Genomic DNA, 22401 nt, shown 5'->3' with positions numbered 1-22401 from the left:
TTCACACATCCCACCATAACTACTGTTTGTTACTGGATTCTGTATCTCTGGTTGTTGGAGGAAGTTAGGGGTGGAAACAGCTAATCATGTAGATGGAGGTACCGTACGACAACTCATGTATTACTCGCTAAAATATATATATATACAGGGTGATTCACGAAGATTGTGCAGTACTCTAGGATGTGATTTCTGATATCATTCTGATGAAAAAGTTTATATATAAGACATGTGTCCGATTTTGAATAATTTCGGATAAAATCACGTTTCTTTCTTCCGTAACACGCACTTGTGAACTGTCTCTCTTTGGATGTCTGGAGCTGTATGTGTTACAGTACAGCTGATAGTAGCAGCACAAAGTCTCCTGACATCAGGGCCAAGGTGAGTGATAACACCGGTACAACGTATCTACCCAGCATCCGAACAACGGGAATGCGGCGCGCACAGTTCACACTCGGGCGGCTACGTGTATTGCTGCAGAAGATGGGGTCTTTGAAAACCGGCTTTAATGCAGATTTCTCAGGTGAGTAATACCGTGAATGTTGTTTAATGAATTTACAGTATAGTACACTCGTTACCACTGTTGTAAATAATTTAAATCCTTAAACCTTCATAATATCTACGTTTATGTGTAACATTCAGAAGGGAGTAACTCACTCAATTAAAAAAAAAAATGAGATTATGTTTATATGAATATTTTTTCATCAGAATGATGTCAGAGTCCACGTCTGTGGAGTAACGGTTAGCACGTCTAGCCGCGAAACCAGGTGGCCCGGGTTCGATTCCCGGTCGGGACAAGTTACCTGGTTGAGGTTTTTTCCGGGATTTTACCTCAACCCAATATGAGCAAATGCTGGGTAACTTACGGTGTTGGACCCCGGACTCATTCCACCGGCATTATCACCATCTCATTCAGACGCTAAATAACCAAAGCTGTTGATAAAGCGTCGTAAAATAATCTACTAAAAATGATGTCAGAAATCACATAATAGAGTATTGCACAATCTTCGTGAATCAACCTGTATAAAACAGTTATTCTTTTCCATGATACAGTTAGCAGCATTATTTATAAGTAGAACGTTTTTATTGCTACTAAAATTCTAGCATAAGCATCATATTACCAATACAAACATTACATTGTGTGAGATTCCAATGCTACCAATCCGGATTTTTTTTTTCGGCTCAAAGAAATCTGTTAGAGATAGTACGGTATAATCTTGACTTTTAAGTTATGAAGTTACACTACGCTTGTCAAGCCATTTGGCTCATTGCACAAACTCCGTCCTTACATACTTAACTTCAAAGAGTGGTAGCTAAAATTCCGGTCTGTACTGACAAGTCTGCTAACAAGTATTTCTGCTGTCGATTGATGTTGCGATATCAACGACAACTATAGGGAAAAAGGCAGAACCTCTCGCTGATGCCTGTACAACTGGTTTGAAGGTCAATGAAATAAGTCACTGATACATCAAAGATACCGACGAGCAGTGTACATAATTTCCTACACGCTGAGCTGGTCTCACCGCCCCAGGAATATTAGTAAGTAGAAACACAGCGCCTGTCCTTGAAATGAAGACGAACCATAAACAAAACACCCTCCTTCATCAGTATAATTTTTAATGCTGCACACTAGGTTTCAAAAGAATAAAATGTACAATTTGGAATTTCTCATTTGTAAAGCAAAGTCAATGTACCAGACCAATGGAAGGAGTCCATAATCATACCTATTTTTAAGAAGGGGACAAGACTAACTGTAGTAACTTTCGAGGGATATCAGTTTTGTTGACTAGTACAAAATTTTGTCGAATATCCTTTTGAGAAGATTAACTCCCTATGTAGATGAAATTATTGGGGATCATCAGTGTGGTTTTAGGCGTAATAGATCAACTATTGATCAGGTTTTTTGTATTCGACAGATATTGGAGAAAAAATGAGAGTATAAGGGTACAGTACATCAGTTATTCGTAGATTTCAAAAAGGCGTATGACTCGGTTAAGAGAGAAGTTTTATTTAATATTCTTATTGGATTTGCTATTCCCAAGAAACTAGTTCGATTAATTGAAATGTGTCTTAGTGAAACTTACAGCAGAGTCCGTATAGGCCAGTTTCTATCTGATGCTTTTCCAATTCACTGCGGGCTAAAGCAGGAAGATGCACTATCACCTTTACTTTTTAACTTTGCTCTAGAATATGTCATTAGGAAAGTTCAGGATAACCCTGAGGGTTTGGAATTGAACGGGTTACATCAGCTTCTTGTCTATGCGGATGACGTGAATATGTTAGGAGAAAATCCACAAACGATTAGGGAAAGCGCGGAAATTCTAGTTGAAACAAGTAGAGCGATAGGGTTGGAAGTAAATCCCGAAAATACAAAGTATATGATATGTCTCGTAACCAGAATATTGTACGAAATGGAACTATAAAAATTGGAGATTTATCCTTCGAAGAGGTGCAAAATTCAAATATCTTGGAGCAACAGTAACAAATATAAAAGACACTTGGGAGGAAATTAAACGCAGAATAAATATGGGAAATGCCTGTTATTATTCGGTTGAGAAGCTTTTGTCATCTAGTCTTCTGTCAAAAAGCCTGAAAGTTAGAATTTATAAAACAGTTATATTACCGGTTGTTCTGTATGGTTGTGAAACTTGGACTCTCACTTTGAGAGAAGAACAGAGATTAAAGGTGTTTGAGAATAAGGTTCTTGGAAAAATATTTGGGGCTAAGAGGGAGGAAGTTACAGGAGAATGGAGAAAGATAGACAACGCAGAGCTGCACGCATTGTATACTTCACTTGACATAATTAGGAACATAAAATCCAGAAATTTGAGATGGGCAGGACATGTAGCACGTATGGGCGAATCCAGAAATGTATATAGAGTGTTAGTTGGGAGGCCGGAGGGAAAAAACCTTTAGGGAGGCCGAGACGTAGATGGGAAGATAATATTAAAATGGATTTGAGGGAGGTGGGATATGATGGTAGAGACTGGATTAATCTTGCTCAGGATAGGGACCAATGGCGGGCTTATGTGAGGGCGGCAATGAACCTCCAGGTTTCTTAAAAGCCAGTAAGTAAGGAAGTAAGTAAGTAAGTAAATAAGTAAGTAAGTAAAGCAAAGTCAAATGGCAAAGCCGCATTTTGAGATCTTTCCTTCGCCACTCTGTCCTAGGGTAGTGATCGACAGATTTTTGTCATCAGCTAATCACACTTTCCCTAGCTGAAGAAGTGAACTGAAGCCGAAACATAGAAAATGCAAAATTGCAATAGAGTTTACACTCTTTAAAATACAAGTTTGTGTTTATCGCTGGATCTGTGCCAAGGTTTAATCCTTGTCTGCATTTGATATTATTATCTTTGCAGTCTTTGGATTTTCCAAAGGTTTTGTCCAATGACAAACAAAATGGGAATATAACTTTTACCCAGTTTGCGAATCTCCCGTTTCGAACTGTTCGGTTCTTATCAGCACGACGAAGTCGAGAGACAACCTGAGAATATAGGGTACAGAAATTCCTCTGGCTTACGTGGAGCATACCTATTAACTTCCCGAAACTTAATGTCTTCTGTGCACTTTCCAACTCCAAGGTTTATGGCCCGTTTTTTCTATGATAGAATTTACTGGAATTCTAATTTATAAGTTTATATTGACATTTCAGAAAAGTTACCTTAGTTATGGCTTATAGAGTATTATAATAATTTTTGCTTTGAAGATTTTTTTTACGTTTAATTTTCTGAAAATTCTAAATGAGTTTCAATTATAGACTGCATTAGGACTAAATCACAGTTATAAATTTATTTCTCTGAGAATTTTATACATCATCGCTGCGTCTCCAAAATCCGCTATGTGTTTTTAAAAAGATTTTGCAGGACAAAGAAAAGCAGTGCCGCTTTTAATTCCCATGACTTTCAAAGCTTTTTTCGGTATAATTTCAATGATTATAAGAAAAATAATGAAATTATACCGAAAATAGCTTTGAAAATCTATGGAATTAAAAGTAACTATGCTTTTTTCTTTGTTCTATAAAACCTTTTTTAAAATACATAGTGGAATTTGGAGTCGCAGGAATATATCCTTTCCCTAACAAACGTTTGAAGAAATCCACTTAACCCTCCTGCTACAAAGCTTCCTACTACCAAGGGCGATAATACAATTACCCCTATCAAAATCATACAACAACCCTTCTTAAGCACTTGGACTATTTAATAATTCATGTACTATTGTGAGTGGACCTACAAAAAAGTAAAAATGTAAAATAATGTTCCTATTTTAAAAAATACAGAGTGAATCAAAAGTTGCAATCCATTTTGTTGAAAACATGTATCAAAATTAATTAATGTTGGATGTGTTATTGGTGACACTATGAGATAACACATACAGTAAAGTTAAACTTGCTTTCCTTATATTTAAAAGCAAACTCCTCGAAGCTATAGATTTCTGAAATAGTGAAAAACACGGCTACAAGCTCTAAATGTCACAGAAATCTCAGTATTCTTTCGATGAAAGAGTAATGGAACGGAGAAAAATTGTCTCCGGCGCCGGGATTTGAATCCGGGTTTTCAGCTCTATGTGCTGATGCTTTATCCACTAAGCCACACCGGATACCCACCCCGGCGTCGGACAGAATTGTCTCAGTTTAAGTTCCAACTCTTGGGTTCCTTCTAGTGGCCGCCCTCTGCACTACGTCATAGATGTCTATGAACGTAGGACTGAAGTCCACACATGTGCTGAGGTGCACTCGTTATGAGTGACTAGTTGGCCGGGATCCGACGGAATAAGCGCCGTCTTAAATCACGAAGTGATTTACGCATATCATATATATTATTTTAATGTACCGAAGTACATATGATATTTCCATGCAGATATTCTGCGTCATCATACGATGAAAGAGTAATGGAACGGAGAAAAATTCTCTCCGGCGCCGGGATTTGAACCCGGGTTTTCAGCTCTATGTGCTGATGCTTTATCCACTAAGCCACACCGGATACCCACCCCGGCGTCGGACAGAATTGTCTCAGTTTAAGTTCCAACTCTCGGGTTCCCTCTAGTGGCCGCCCTCTGCACTACGTCATAGATGTCTATGAACGTAGGACTGAAGTCCACACATGTGCTGAGGTGCACTCGTTATGAGTGACTAGTTGGCCGGGATCCGACGGAATAAGCGCCGTCTTAAATCACGAAGTGATTTACGCATATCATATGTATTATTTTAATGTACCGAAGTACATATGATATTTCCATGCAGATATTCTGCGTCATCATACGATGAAAGAGTAATGGAACGGAGAAAAATTCTCTCCGGCGCCGGGATTTGAACCCGGATTTTCAGCTCTACCTGCTGATGCTTTATCCACTAAGCCACACCGGATACCCACCCAGGCGTCGGAGAGAATCGTCTCAAATCCCGGCGCCGGATAGAATTTTTCTCCGTTCCATTACTCTTTCATCGGATGATGACGCAGAATATCTGCATGGAAATATCATATGTACTTCGGTACATTACAATAATATATTAGTATTCTTTGTTAAAATTTAAATATTCGGATACCACCTACACAACCATTAATATTTCCAAAAATGTTGGAATTCATTTCAGTTTATTCTGGCAATTAAAATATTCGAGCATCAACTATACAACAAAAAACCTCTTCAAAAAAGTCTCCCCCAGTAATTTTTAACACAATAATTACTTTTAGAATAACCATAAGATGCAAAAATAAGGAAATGTGGAAACCAAAAGGTGATGATATAAATAACGCAAAACCAAATAATTTGCAACTGACCAACTCAAGAAGTAAAAAAAATAAGCTACAAATTGAACTTTATATCCTAGAATTTTCATGACACAGACTACCAGCGGGGCGGGGGGACTAGATCACCACATAGGAATAATGCGAATTACTTCTTATGGGGAGTAATGGGTGAAATTTCTATTTTCTTCATTGACAAGCTATGTCCTTGATTTTTGTACACATAATCACGGTGTGATAGATAATGATGTGGTGAGATTTCATTTCTGTGAGTCAATTAGTTTGTGAGTTATTAACAAAAATATTTGGAACAATCTGTATAATTCAAAATAAAATGTGTCTCACAATTTTTTAGTTTTTTTTTTTCAGTGGAATATTTAAAAAACTATACTCATCAGTTTTCCTATACCTTTACTACGAAAGAGGAACAATTTTAATACGCACTGCATACTTAAAAATAAAAATTTTCCATTACCGCTATAAATATTTCATTTTTTCTTTTAAAAAGTATTAATTTAACCATTAAACCCATGTGCTGTTTTTTTAACCACAGTACACAGTATAGAATATGCAGTAAAAATTTAATCTTCCTATCATAAAAATTATAAGAACTTATAAACTTCGAAACTTTCAAAATGTGACGGAAAAATGTTTGAGGAAACGGTGTGTAAAATTTGCATGGAAATGAAGTTCAAGGGTGCAGCCATTTATATATTGCGTAATTTTTTAGCTTTCGAGCGTCGCAGAGTATTGAAACTTGCATTATAATTAAGAGATTGCTGATTCATTTTACAAGAAAACGAAAATGCGATTTTGACTGCAAAATGACTAAAATTTAACACGTAAACCTCCCCTTAGAGTGCATTAGTTGTTTGTATATTTGTTATTTCAAACTTTTAAGTAGACAAAGCGGAAAAATACATGAAATTTAAAATACAGGGTGTTTAAAAAATACGGGGCATAATTTCAGGTATGTATTTCCCACATGTAGACAATCAAAATAGTTCATTACAACATGTGTCCGGAAATGCTTCATTTCCGAGTTATGGCCTTCACAACATTGAAATTCACCGGAACGTTTTTCTTTCCGCAGGTCGTTGTCATTACAGAATATGTTCAAAATGTCCACCTCCTGCTTGATTACAGACCTCACATCGATGTCTCATTGACCTTCGAACACGATCCCAAACTCCAGGAGTATTGCGTATGTCCTCAGAACATGCCACAATTCGATTCCGAAGGGATTCCAAATCAGGCACCGGAGACGAATAAACCAATGATTTTAAATGGCCCCACAAGTAGAAATCGAGAGGGTTCAGATCAGGTGAGCGTGGAGGCCAAGCAATTGGGCCACCTCTACCTATCCATCGATCAGGAAACCTTCGATCCAAGTACCGGCGAGCCGTACGACTGAAGTGTGCAGGAGCGCCATCATGCAAGAAGTGAATGTGTTGACGATTAATCAGTGGAGTGTCTTCTAAAACATGAGGTACCGGTATGGTGTTTTCCAGGAAGTTTGTGTACGCCTGCCCCGTAAGTCTGTTTACAAGTACATGGGGTCCAACTAATCGATCACCAATGATACCGGCCCACATGTTGAGGGAGAACCGCACCTGGTGATGAGATGGAACAGTTGCACGTGGGTTTTCATACGCCCATACATGCTGATTGTGGAAATTTGTTATGCCATCTCGTGTGAACTGTGCTTCATCTGTAAATAATACTAAGGCAGGAAAGTTCGGATTTACACCACACTGCTGCAAGAACCACTGACAGAACTTAACTCGTGCAGGGTAATCTGCTGGTGACAGGGCTTGTACACGATGCAAATGATAAGGATGCAATTGATACTCTTTCAACAGTCTCCAGACAGTCGTATGAGGAACATTGACTTGCAACGCTACCCTTCGTGTGCTGATAGAAGGAGTCATGTTCACAGCCTCCAGAATCTCCTCCTGTACTTCTGGAGTGTAGATCTTGGTCGTCCCCTTCCCAAACCAGGAGAGTTAAATTTTCCATACTCGCACAGACGGTAATGGAGACGTACAAATGTCTTCCGATCTGGACATTGTCGCTGTGGGTACCTCTCCTGGTACAAACGACGAGCCAGCGCAGCATTGCCGTCCGCCTTACCGTACATGAAGTGTATCTCTGCCAGCTCTTGATTTGAATACATGTCGCACAGTCTAACGCCTACACAACACTGAATGTAACCTTAGCCTCAGAATGAACTGTCAGAGTGCCCTCTTAATGTCTCCTTTGACGGCAACGATCTGCGGAAAGAAAAACGTTCCGGTGAATTTCAATGTTGTGAAGGCCATAACTCGGAAATAAAGCATTTCCGGACACATGTTGTAATGAACTATTTTGATTGTTTACATGTGGGAAATACATACCTGAAATTATAACCCGTATTTTTTAAACACCCTGTAAAATAAATATAATTATAAATGAAAATAATATTGAAAAATCAACACTGAGGTAATCCTAATATCCTCCTTGGTAGCAGGAATGCTAACAATGATGCTTTACATTATATAATTTACTGCAATGAAAAGGAAAGTTTTCGTTCGTCTATTTTATTGTTAATGTTTTGTTTCAGAAGTCAAATACCATCAAATTAAACACAGACCATTAAATTCAGAGCAGTTAAGAGTGATGAAAGAGAAAGTTTACGTAACGTTTACATCAATAAATTCTGAAATACCTCTGAAGAATGCACCACTTTTCCGCATATTTGCTACAAGATTTTATATCCCAACATGCCATCCTCCGCGGATTGTTGCCGGTTTACGAAAACACGTAACACGTGGTCCGCAGTAAGAATGTTGGTGACAGTTGAGGTGTGAATGTGAACGTCCCCCCGGTGTCGCCACTCGTATATAAGCAGCTTGTTTCATTCCAACAGTCACAAATCAACTCCACCACCAGCAGTAGCATATCCATTCAGAAATATGGCTCTCCTTAAGGTAAGATATACCATGACGATAGCAGACGTTGCTATACCAGTACACTTTTTCATATGATGTATGAAGCAAATGTGGTAATGGTAAGAATTATATTTCCAAAATTGAAACAGGAACTTTCAGGAAAAGCTATTTTCGGAATATCTTTTTATCTGGCCATGTGTTTGCTTTCGAACACTCTTACCTCTTCTAATAATGAGTCAATTTTCATAACTTCACCATTGTTGTTCAATTAATGAGAAAACTATATGCCTAAATTATGTGTTTGCTTTCGAACACTCTTACCTCTTTTAATAATGAGTCGATTTTCTTAACTTCACCATTGTTGGTCAATTAATGAGAAAACTATATGCCTAAATTATGTCTTTGCTTTCGAACACTCTTACCTCTTTTAATAATGAGTCGATTTTCTTAACTTCACCATTGTTGGTCAATTAATGAGAAAACTAACACCTAAATTATGTGTTTGCTTTCGAACTCTCTTACCTCTTCTAATAATGAGTCGATTTTCTTGACTTCATCATTGTTGGTCAATTAATGAGAGATATTTATACACCTAAATTAATAAAAAGTGCATTTAAAATTATAATCATTTATTAAAATACTTATGTTAAAATTCACATAAGCTTAAATGTACTTGTAAATTAACTTTCTTAAAAACTGTTTCCTGTGTAAAATTTTGCTTTCCAATGAAATTTTATAAGTAACTTTACTTCTAGAAATAAGATACAGAGACAATGGCATGATAGCAACTGTAATTCTCTATTCAACATTCCTTCACAAAAAAAAAAAAAAAAAAAAAAAAAAAAACTATTCAGAAACATTGAAAGTACAGAAATGCTAAGTTCTAGTTTCCTTATTTTTATATTTATTTATACTAAATTACATAACAGATATAAAGAATCAGGCATACTCGTAGGACTATGAGTAGACTTCGTGGAATTGCCACCAGAATCGTAAGGTTTACTACGCACGCGGTGCAGACTGTATGAGAAGGGGACGTGCAAAGGATGGAGTATGCCTCTGATGTAAACACTGAGCAGTATACTGCGGTTACAATAAAACCTGTATCCTGCATTCAAGAAATATAATGAATGATCATTGAAATAAGAAATGTCTAAACATGCAAATACACAATTATTTTGTAGTGAGATATATTAACTCTTAAAATTTAATGTAATATACTCACATCATCCTTGAATATGTGCATTGCAATGAAGAGTTACGTAAATTTTGAGCGACTGCAAAGTGAACCTCCTCCGATGGTCACTCAAACAGTTTTTATAGGGAAAATGTACGTTCAACATCAAACGATGTAATAGGTGCATATTCGAAGAACGGAAATTCACTAATTTTTAGTACACCAACTTCAGATGTCTTGTCGTGACCTGACAGTACATCATTTATAATACGAAGTTGTGAATAGGCAGAATTTTTAGCAATAATGTTTCTCAACTTACATTTCACTTTTTCTGAAATTATTGAATTGTTATTTTGGATAACGGTTTGTGATACTTTATACACTATACTAAGGGCTTCTGAGAGTTGTAGTTTAGACGATTCTAACAGGATGATGCTTTTCGACACCATTTTAAAATTAGAATCAATGAACAGAATATCTTCCAATAGCTATTCAGAAGGCAATGATTTTACAGCTGCAACGGCGGAACTGTCTGTGCTATCCAATGCATCAATTACCTCCATTATTTTGCCGTAATAATCTGCATAATAATTAACAGCATCCAACCACGTTTTCCAACGGATCAAGACTGGCTGCGGGGGTAAGGGTATTCCAGGTTCAATTGTTTGGAACAGCAACACTCTCATTGTAGTATGTTTGAATTCTTGTATGCACTGAACAAATGTTAAGCTTTGACTATTCCAACCACAGTAATGCAAAAACAAGTGCTTACATAGGTATGCATTAGCTGTAGCTGCTCTATCTATTTGGACCAGTCACAACTCTTAACATGAACTGCTTATACTACGAGACCGGGCGGTCGCTCACCTCCTCTATACTACCGTCGTAATAAGCAGGTTATTAAAAATGTTGTTCCAATAATAACATGTAGTCCATGGAATCCTGTTGCAATAAAGAAGGTAAAGTACCACTAATATTAGGAGCTCCAGATATAGCCTTTCCACGAATAAATAACATAAGATTCTGATTATTACCACCCTCATTAACTTTATGTACATCGGCAACCTGATTGCATGCTGCGTGTGGCAATTCAACGAAGTCTAACTATGAGCAAAGTTCGAGTTCCGGTGTAGTTGCATCTACATACAATAAATACATATTTTTTTAAAAAGTAAATAAAAAATTAATAAATAAAATAAAAACAGAAAGAACTTTATAAAACATAGTAAAATATGATACAAGTTCTTAAACTGGGTAGTATTTTGATAGGAGTGTAGGTTCGAGAAACTAGGCTTGCCGACTTTCTGAAATACACGATTGTTAAAATACAATTTCTCTGTGTATCATACAATGTTTTTTCTTTGATAGCCTCAAATTATTACATCACGCACTCTTTGCTTACTTCACGCACTTGTGTTATTACTTCACGCACACTATACTCACTTCACGCACTGATGTTGAAAAGGCTTACTTCACACATTGCTAACAGTGCGTGAAATTGCATTCGTAGACAAAATCAATTTAAATACCATTTACTGTATAAGCAGATGTATAATTTTTTAATTGCTGGAGTTTTAATTATACAGTTATGTAACATTGGTCCTAACTTGCTTTGTGAAAAATGTTTGCCCTCTTAGCGGTAAATTAACGTTCCATCTAGTATTGTAAACACAAGTAAATCGTATATATAGGTTTAACCTTAGCGATCCGGTGTGGCTTAATGGATAAAGCATCAGCACGTAGAGCTGAAAACCCGGGTTCAAATCCCGGCGCCGGAGAGAATTTTTCTCCGTTCCATTACTCTTTCATCGTATGATGACACAGAATATCTGCATGGAAATATCATATGTACTTCGGTACATTAAAATAATATATATTTGTGACAATACTTCAATAATGTATATTTCTATAATAAAATTACTAAATCTCATAGATTTTTAATTAAGAAAATATGAGTTTAGAAGGGTAATAAATAGCTTTTTAAGGACATTTTGATATTTTTTGTAAAAAAAAATTAGGGGATCTAAAGAAATGTTTGAAGTTCCACCCCACACAATGATGCCACATTGGGTGGTGGATAGAAAAAAAAGAGATAAATAAACTGTGACGAGTTTAAAAACTGAATATTGTATTTTCTTTGGCAGTACGTAAAATGAACAGCAGTGCATAAAGTGATTACTTACTTTTTAAGCACTAATGTTTTAAAGGCTCGCTTAACGCAGTGATAACAATGGGTAACTTCATGCACTATCGTAGAGAAAAATTATTTATGACAAAATCGTATTTTTTCTACTAAAAAACCTCACAAAATATATCTGGAATAGACGAACGTTCTCTTCAGTTAGACGTCCTTTCATTTCCGATTGAGTATATATTATATAAGATCAGAGTTAAAAATTATTGAAGAAACATCTGTTAAGAACTACTTCGTTCAAAGCTAAAGTAAGCTAAAATAAATATACTACACATGAAAATCTTATATAGACAGAATGATTCACGGTCTGAAAGAATTTACGAATTGCTTAGGAGAAAATGTTGAACTATTTGACGTTTGTTTAAAACAGTCTGGAAGTCTGAATTTTAGAGCACTTTGTTACCGATACTTAAATATTAATATTAATATCAAATCGGTCGTCTATTCAGTAGCTACTATGACTTCAGATAATTTTAATTCGTAACTTTATGGTTTTAAAATACAATTATTTCCAAATCATACAAAACCTTTACGGTGTTAATTTTGTGGCAATTGTTTCGGCGCTTTTCCTTGAATGTTTTCTAGGAAACTTTAAAACGTAAATGTTTAACTAAGCACACGTCTATGTAATGGAACATTAAAAAATGTGAATTATACCATTTCAACTATCGGAATAACGTAATATACTACTGCACGAGTGAAATAACGTTATACAAAATAATTGCCGCTGTGAAATATTATTATTAATTATCAGCTGAAATATGTAACATTGAGGAAATGACATTAACATAAACTTTCTACAATTCAAAATTTTTCCTTCTTGAATTTTCATAGATAACATTGAAATATATTTGCATCGTCATCGTCTGCCTTCATACACAATGCAGACACAGTTCATCAAATCAATACATGTTCAGCAAACGCAATACTTTAAATTCTCTACAGATAATGTTAACACATTACTTTAGTCCATACTTCAGGTAATAATATGGTTAAAGTAATGGAAAAACAGAAAATGTAACGGAAATTTGTTTCTTTCAACTTCATGAATCAAGTGTGATAGCTAATTTAGTTTGACGTGGAATTATGTATAATTTTATATATACAGTAAATTAAACCTGATTAAGATCTGATATAGATACCTGGCATGTGTGAAGCAATCTCATACATAAAATTGAGTAATAAGAAGTCAGCTGTCAAATTACATACGGCAGTTTATTAGCTTTCTCCTCAGCTGATTCGTTTCCAAATCATAGTTATGAATGAACTGACCTACAACATAGGTGGCAGTGAACTTGGCCGTTGCACGAAGAGTATTGCTTCACAGTAGTTCTGCTCATGGCCGACAATTTCATAACAGCAGATCAGTATCTCACGAGGTTCAGGGGCAAGAACTCCTGGCGACCTTAAGGTGTGGCTGAATCTAACTTTACAGCCGCAGGGTATGCAAAGAAAGACACGAGGTTGATCCCAGGGAAAAAGAGATCAATTTTATTTTGGCTACAGATTGAAATTTAGCTTAAATTTTTGGGGCGGATTATCGTTCATATAGGGTGTTTCAAAAATAGAGGGCATAATTTCAGGTATGTATTCCCCATATGTAGGCAATACAAAAAGTTCATTACAACATATGTCCTAAAATGTTTGGTTTCCGAGTTATGGCCTTCAAAACAGTGATATTCACCGGAAAGATTTTCTTTCCGCTGTTAGTTGCCTTTGCAGCAGATGTTCAAAATGTCCACCTCCTGCTTGAATACAGGCCTCATATCGATGTCTCATGGCCCTGCGAACACGATCCCAAATTCCAGGAGTATTGCGTATTTCCTCACAATCTGCCACAATTCGATTCCGAAGGGATTCCATGTCAGGCACCGGAGACGAATACACCAATGATTTTAAATAGCCCCACAAATAGAAATCGATAGGGTTCAAACCAGGTGAGCGTGGAGGCCAAGCAATTGGGCCACCTCTACCTATCCGTCGATCAGGGTACTTCTCCTGGTACGAACGATGAGCCAGCGCAGCATTGCCGTTCGCCTTACCGTACATGAAGTGCACTTCTGCCACCTGATTTGAGTACATGTCGCACAGTACGACACCAAACACAACACTCAATGTATCCTTCGTCTCGGAATTAACTGTCAGAGTGTCCTCTGTTTATATCTTCTGTCACGACACCTACCTGCGGGAAGAAAAATGTTCCGGTGAATATCACTGTTTTGAAGGCCATAACTCGGAAACCAAGCATTTCCGGACACATGTTGTAATGAACTTTTTGTATTGTCTACATATGGGGAATACATATCTGAAATTATGCCCTCTATTTTTGAAACACCCTGTATAACTCAATCTCTTGGATTTTTATGTATTTTTGCATAACTAACAGTGCTAACACAGTTCCGCGTCTTCAAACAGCTCGTAGAAGTATTTCGAACAGCACGTGAGAAAATGATAGTAATTAATTTTCCAAAGCAAAGTCAAAAGACATAAGTCAAAAGAAAAAGCAATAGCATTTGTGGAGGTGTATCAAATTCTACAATTTGGAATTCCTCGTTAGAAGTCTTTCCTTCTCCACTCTGTCCTAGAATAGTGATCGACAGAATTTTTGTCATCACACTTCTCTAGCTGAAGAGGCGAACTGAAGCCGAAACAGAGAAAAGGCAAAACAACAAACAGAGTTTATACTCTTGAAAGTACAAGTTTGTCTTTTCACAGATCTTTGCCAAAGGTTTGATCCTTTGATTGCATTTGGTATTATTCTTTGCAGTCTTTGGATCTTCCAAAGGCTTTGGCCTGTGATACACAAACTGGGATGATATTCTTTGACCCAGTTTGTGAATCTCTGGTTTCGAACTATTCGGTTCTCATCAACACGACGAAGAAGTCGTGGAACGGCAATCTTGTCAGAAGTATTGCAAAAGCAAAGTCAAAAGGCGTAAGCCAAAAGGCAAAGCAAAATCAATTGACAATTTTGCAAAGACTATGTTAAGGTATACATCCTAGGATTAATTTAAATCTGTAGTTGATCCAAACTGAATTTGAACTTACTCCCGAGCATAACTTTCTATGGAATAAACTTCTCTGTCTTAGTGATGGCCGATGATGAGTTAAGCAAACGTATTACTTCGTGCTGAACCTACATTATAAAAATGTAATAATATTTTGCCTATTATTTTTATCGAAAATCAAATTAAAGGCTCAACGTAAACCCAAACAGAGAAAGGAATTGTTGACTGGAGGGAGTACAAATATCCTTACATACTGATGTATGTTTTTTGTTAGTCAAATTATTAACTTTCGTGGGTTAACCCGGAAATTTGCTGTCAAAAAAATCTACGCTCCAAAAATCGATTTAAACATAATGCCGTAATTATGCACATTAATTCGGTGCTTTCGCTTTACTCACATTTTAAATATAATTGCCACTTACTATTCCGGCTTCAGAAATAATTTGTCTTTTAGGGAATTAGCTGTCTATATACTAATGACTAACGATACAGAGCAGGTTTTGGCAGTAACGGATTATGTCAAACTGGATATGAAGTAATGCAAGATATACTATTGATTCGCGGCAATAAAAACATGTACATTTTTTCAAGACAAGAAATTTCAAGAGGAAATAATTTCTAATTAAGATACAACCCACCTGTATCTGCGAGCTTAATAGCTTGGTTCGGCGAACTTTTATTTGGAGTATGTTAACAAGAAAACTGTTGCCAATCTTAAAGCATATTTTTTTTCGTAATTATATTTCGTAACAGATTTTAATATAGAACTAGGCATACCACACTCATCTTATCAACTATGCTGTACTGCTTTCCTCCATGATGTTACTTCGGTGATTTAAAAAGAATATTATCCCTAGAATTGAAAAAAATAGGGGATGAAATGTATGGAGCTATTTTAATAGGTTTTTTTTTATCGAATCTGCCTCAACTGAAAGGTCACCTAGCATAGGTGGAATTGGTGTTAGTGAGAAGTTATCAACTTTGGAAAGATGAGGCCGAGTATTTTTCACGAAGCACCTGAAATTCGCTTTATTTCTGGGAAAACCCTCGGAAAACCCCAACCCGGTAATACCCCAAGCGGTATGTGAACACACGCTATCACAAATTCCGTCGTCACTAGATAAAGTAGCTTTTATACATGGTCATTAAATAACCTATGAGATAAGGAAGAAAATTCTATTAATTTTTACTATAAAATTAAATATAACTACTGATAAAATATCAATTTGTAAGTTTACATTTGTTATATTGGTATTTAATGTAAAGTTTTCTTTTATAGGCTAAATTAAAAAGGATATGGCAAACTGAAGCCAAACTAGGACATTCTGCAAACACTTCACGAATATATTGTTGTCATATAATACTACAATGAATATACACCGTTTTTCATAAGTCCGTGAAACATTTTAGAAATCCACCACAAATAAACTACGTAATGGACAATGGTATTTCTTACGCCGATTAAAAGAGAAACTCTTCAAGTTTTTTTTAAGGAAAAGCCTGTTATCATAGTTGCTGTTAGGAGACAGTAATAGCAAATATGGTGTTCATTAAACATGAGTAGTCATCTTGTGCGTTGCAATTACTCAAGAGCCTCGTTCATTACGACTGTACAGAGTTGATTTCGAGCAGAGTTCCAGAAGGCAGCATCTGTTTTCAACAGTATCAAGAACTGGTATGAGAAATTCCAGTTTTACATGAACATGGAAAACTGACTGATGCCACAGCTGAATGAAGGAAAGGATAACAATTACATCTTTCAACATGGTGGCTGTCTGACTCACTACCACAAACTCGTTAAAGGGTATCCTAATCAAATGTTTCTATAAAGGATATGATGCACAGAACAAGACGATGACGCGTTAATTTCGTGGCCACCCCTGTCCCCGGATTTAACCCCGTGACTTTTTCTTGTTGGGGTTCATAAAGGATACTGTTTTTGTGGCTCTGCTACCCACTAATCTTCAATAGTATCACCATTGCTGTGGGTCTGATCGACTGTGATATGCTGACATACATGTGGGATTGTTATAGATTATCAGTTATCACACAGATGTCTACCGTATCAGTAGAAGTGAAAAGATGAGGATCTGGAAAATGTGTAAAATAAACTAGATGAGCCTGCCTCTATTTCAGTATAATACAATTTGATATCTAATGCATAGTTTATTTGTGCTGAATTTCTACAATGTTTCATGAACTTATGAAAGACGGTGTATTAAATGTGAATTGAATTTTTTCAGGTCGCGGCAGTTCTCGCCATGCTGGCAGTAGTCTCTCTCGCTCAGTATCACCACGAGCTGCCACACTATGCCCCCATCCCTGTGGAACATCATCACCATGAGGTGGAAGTCGAAGAGCATCATCATGTATGTATATCTTAACGCTGTCCTTTCCTGACACTGCAATATTCTATGTATTTCATCAATAATGCCCGATGTATTCTTATTAACAAAATATCTATGGTTCGATCCCGAATTATGAGTCCAAATCTTAATACAAACATTAAAAAAAGATGATCCTCATTTTATAACCCTTAAATGTCGTGGACGTTTGAAGTGTACTTGACCTCTGCTTCCATATTGGCTTTTAAACTCGGGAAACGGCTATTTAGGAAAGCATATGAAGGTCTTAAGAGCAATTTCGTTTTTCGACGAGACTCGAGTAAGAAAAATGCCACATTATTGTCCTTTGGCAACTTAGGGAAAGGTAAGGGCAAAGGAGCAAAGCCTGTTAAAAAATCTCTAGATGAACTTTAAAGGAATAGAAAAATATATAATTTACCTCAACATTTCAATTTAGTGTTGTACTATCATTGTAAGAGATTTGTTTCGAAAGTATCGAAGCATTTATTACACAAAAATAAACCTACTTAGGATAATGGCTCATTGGTCTTTTTCGAAATACTCCCTATGTGCCTTATCGCTGCGTTCCTTCCACTTTTCAAAACACTACGCAAAATCCTCTTTCGAAATCGACATCGCATTATTCTTAATCTTGTCCATCATCTGCAATCTCTTCCCTTTCAAAGGCGATTTTACATTTCGGGAAGAGACAAAAAAGTAACAGAGAACCAAGTCTTGGCTCTTTGAGAGTTAACAGACGTTGATGGTGCGATACTTTGCCAAAAAAAATCTGCACGTAAATTTCTTCCACTATTGTGACAGAAGTCGCGAAATGAATTTCTCTGCCACATGTTCAATGCCAACATCCTTCATCAAAATTCCTCATACATTTATTCATTCAGTGTTCTGCTCGAGGACAGGCCTTTCACTACAAACTCAGCTTTCTCCAATCTTTCCTCGTCTTTTCTGCCTTTCTCTTTGTCTCCTTATATGATCTATATATCTTATTGTCGTCTATCATCTGATACCTTCTACCGCCCCGAACTCTTCTCCCGTTCACCATTACTTCCAATGCATCCTTCAGTTGGCCAGTGACCCAGTCAATTCCTTTTCCTCTTCCTGATCAGTTTTAGCATCGTTCTTTCTTAACCCACTCTTTCCAACTCAGTTTCATTTATTATTCTGTCTGTCCACTTACACGTTCCATTCTTCTCCATATCCACATTTCAAATTGCTTCTATTCGCTTCTCTTCACTTCGTCGTAATTTCCATGTTTCTTCCCCATAAAATGTCACAGTCCACATAAAGCACTTTACTTCTCTCTTCCTTAGTTTTTTTCCAGAGATCAGCAGAAGAAGCACCTTTTTCTATTAAAAGCTTTCTTGGCTACTGTTATCCTCCTTTTGATTTCCTGGCAGCAGCTCATGTTACTGCTTATAGTACACTTCAAATATTTGAAGCTGTCCACTTGCTCTACTACCTCATTTAGAATTCGCAAGCTTACCTTCTTTATTTTTCTTCCTATGACCATTGTCTTCGTCTTATTTTCACTTATCTTCATCCCACACTGCTCATAGTTGTCATTTAGCTCCAGTAGCATATGCCTTAGTATCATTTCCTCTTCAGCTAACAACCCATATCAGTAAATCTTATGCACTTTATTCTTCTTCCTCCTACTAACACTCCTCCCATGTCCTGAAAACAGGTCTTTACTAAATCCTCCTAGTAGATGTTGAACAGGGTAGGTGATAAAGGGCATTCTTGAAGTACTCCCCTCCCTATTTCACTTCCTTCTTACATTTCTTCTCCGATCCTATCTCAAACAATAATTCACAATACCTCGAGAGCTTCTTCAAATTCTAGCACTATCAATCGCCGATATTTTTTTATTTAAATGAGCACTCATTCAACATGTCCGTGTGTGGTGTTTGTTGAAGAACTTTCAGAATTTGGTTGATTTTCAACTGACTCCCGATCATCTCTGAAGCCTCGCCACCTAAATTTTATGTGAACTATTCGCGAAAGCCAACTTCATCATCATAGTAGTTTTCACATTAATTTTCAGCAGTCTGGCAACATACTGCTCTTTTTTTTTTTTTTCGTAATGGAGATATAAGAGGTCAACGAACTCAGATCTGTCTCCCTACCTTCCACCTCCTTCTCTGTCTACAATGTTGAAATCCGTTGGCATCGTTCAGTGGCTTGTTCTTAAATTAAATTTACAAGAAAACTGTCCACTCTATTGAAATACACCGGAGGAATAAGTGATTCTTTGTTATATTTTCCATTGATATGGACAAAAATTACCATCCTATTTGCAATAGTTACAGAATAAGAGGGCGTTAAACATTTGGGAAAAAATGTTTGTTTTTCCTATAAAACTATCAACTTTTCTCCAATACGGTATTATAATTTTTTGTTACATACAACATGAGCTACTCTGAAAATCACTTTCACCTTGTATATACAATGATTAAATCAGATTAATTGTGTTCTGTCTCTTAAACCAACTTAACATGGATTTTTTGTATTTTATAGGCTCACCCTAAGTACGAATTCAAGTACGGAGTTAAGGACGAACACACCCACGACATCAAGGAACAGCATGAGAAGCGTGACGGCCACAAGGTTGAGGGATACTATAAGCTGGTTGAGCCTGACGGCACCACCCGTACCGTCCACTACACCGCTGACAAGCACACCGGATTCCACGCTCACGTTGAGAGGTCCGGACACGCCACCCACCCCGTCCACCACCACCATTAATTAAAACCATCAATTATCACTTCATATTTATTATATTTCACCTCATCCAAGTCTTCATTTCTTCCTTCCATGTCATTCGCATTAACTTCATCTATGATCAAGTTTTGCACATCAGCTACTGTTACTGCCAGCTGTTTCTTAATGCCGAATAATGTTGGCAATTCTGAAACAATTGATTAGTAAGTGGCGTAGTCTACTTCCTTAATTTCACATGTTGCCATGTAACTTGTTTTGTACAAATATTTTTTCTGTATTATTATACTTTTCTCTTGTTGAAAATAAAATATTCAACGAAATTTGTTATATTACTGTCCAAGAATTTTGTTCATAATAACGTGCTCTAAAGAAATAATATGCTGAACAAAGCGATAAAAAACAAATGACGATACACAGGCTTATCAGTCAATTGTCACAGTCTAATATATACAGTCACGAAGCTTGAGTTGATGAGGTTGCTAGGAACAATAGACTATGCAGGTACTATTTCGCATTGTCTGTAATGAGGCGACGGTAGCGATCCTAGTGGTTAGCAACTATCTATGGATGCATATTTATTACATATTGAGCTTCGTGACTGTATATACTAGACTGTGCTATTGTTTTGATACAAAACAAAAGGAAACGGAAAGAAATGATCCTTTCACAATATTATCATAGTAATACTAGTACTATGATAGGATCTGAAACTACTGATGAATTCTCGAGCTAAGCAGTAGCGAGAGACTTTTTCTAGAAAGCTCAGAACTTCGAGTGACATTTTATTACAGCTATTTCACGAATGAGACGGGAAAATTAGAATCTAATTAAAATTTATAAGATACACTTAATAAAAATGACTTACATTAGGGCCTATTTTATATGCAATTAAATTCTAATGTCCTATGAACTGTTTCATTGCATACTTGATAGTAACGGAATAATCTTATCCTCATGTACTTATATCCGGTATACCAGTTAATTATTACTGTCTACACCTAAAAACGCAAAAAGGCACAAGAGGAAAAGAAAGAGGTGACAAGTTTGACAAAGTAACAGCCTCGAGTAGTAAAAATCCCATCTTAACTCTGCATGCCACATCGTACATCAAGAAAAATATATATATTCTTCAAAAATTGAAAAATAAATGGACGAAAAGCAAAACAGGATCACTAACAAGAGACTCCTACTCCACAACAATCTACGTCCGACTCAAAAGTCATCAACTACACCTACATACATAGACTATCAACACATTTCCTTTCTGAATATGGGAAATTCGGAACATTTACTCTACAGATTCAACACCCTATCTGGCATAAATCCTACATGTTCCTGCCGTGAAGACTTTCATAGTGTGAAACACCTTCTGGTTAACTGCCATATTATTTTCGAAAACAAGACACATGAGCCAAAAACATATCTTCTGGACTGTACAGCACTCCACTATAGAGAATGTTCCAGACACTGGCTCCAACTTATATGGGCCCGTGGGGCCTGAGCCCACCCAATAATTTGTCATTAATTAATTTATCATCATCATCATCATCATCATCATCATCATCTCCTTTTCCATTCTTTCCTGGCTTAGTTATCTCATAAGTGATGCCTTACTGGTGTTATTTATGAGATACAAACCTGTCTTCGGATAGTTGACTAAACAAGAATATGATATGTGATTGTTGCTTATTAAAATCAGTAAATTACAGTAAGTAAAATTTCAATAAGTAAAAATGCATTGTCGGTGTGCACTTTATTCATCTCTCCTACTAATAGTCAGGTGCCACATAAGGATAGTGCTGAAAAGTTAGATTTAGAAGATGTTTGTAACGAATTTATAGGGCGAAACACATTTGCATCACTCCGTGCTACGTAATAGTGAATCCACTTTCGTATTATCAATTTATAGTTAGAAAGAATTCAAGTCCCCAAGTTAAAATGTATTATTCTTTAATTTCCGTACACCCAATCTCCACCTCCCATGCCAGTTCTCTTCCCTCGGATGATCGCGAGATATAGCCTATAATCATAATCATCATCAAGGCAAACTTTGGATCTAATAGATTCGTGACATCTCTTCAGATGTCTTAACAGTGATCTCTTTCCAGTTGGTCTATAATGAAGGTCTTATTTTTGTCATCTGGAGTCAAGAATTCTGTCAATGTGGTTACTTAATTTCTCTACATATATTCTTATAGAAAAGTGTGTATTGAATTCATTCATAATTTGTTATGCTAAACTACAATAGATTTGTTTCGGTTT

At 36.5% G+C, this 22401-nt stretch overlaps 1 protein-coding gene and 1 non-coding gene across 2 annotated transcripts; one reads left to right on the top strand and one right to left on the bottom strand.

Moving 5' to 3' along the window:
* Nucleotides 1-4906: 4906 nt before the first annotated feature.
* TRNAY-AUA (transfer RNA tyrosine (anticodon AUA)) lies at nucleotides 4907-4978 on the bottom strand. Its single transcript has one exon. It is a non-coding gene; the product is annotated as a tRNA-Tyr (tRNA).
* A 3596-nt stretch (nucleotides 4979-8574) lies between these two features.
* On the top strand, nucleotides 8575-20459 carry LOC138716193 (cuticle protein 19-like). Its single transcript, XM_069849031.1, has 3 exons — nucleotides 8575-8712; nucleotides 17296-17421; nucleotides 19936-20459. The coding sequence occupies exons 1-3, from the start codon at nucleotides 8698-8700 to the stop codon at nucleotides 20161-20163; spliced, it is 369 nt and encodes a 122-aa protein (XP_069705132.1). The 5' UTR covers nucleotides 8575-8697; the 3' UTR covers nucleotides 20164-20459.
* The last annotated feature ends 1942 nt before the right edge of the window (nucleotides 20460-22401 follow it).

This window comes from Periplaneta americana, chromosome 16, assembly GCF_040183065.1.
Source record: "Periplaneta americana isolate PAMFEO1 chromosome 16, P.americana_PAMFEO1_priV1, whole genome shotgun sequence".
Lineage (NCBI taxonomy): Eukaryota > Metazoa > Arthropoda > Insecta > Blattodea > Blattidae > Periplaneta > Periplaneta americana.
This window is presented reverse-complemented; position numbering and strand designations above follow the sequence as displayed.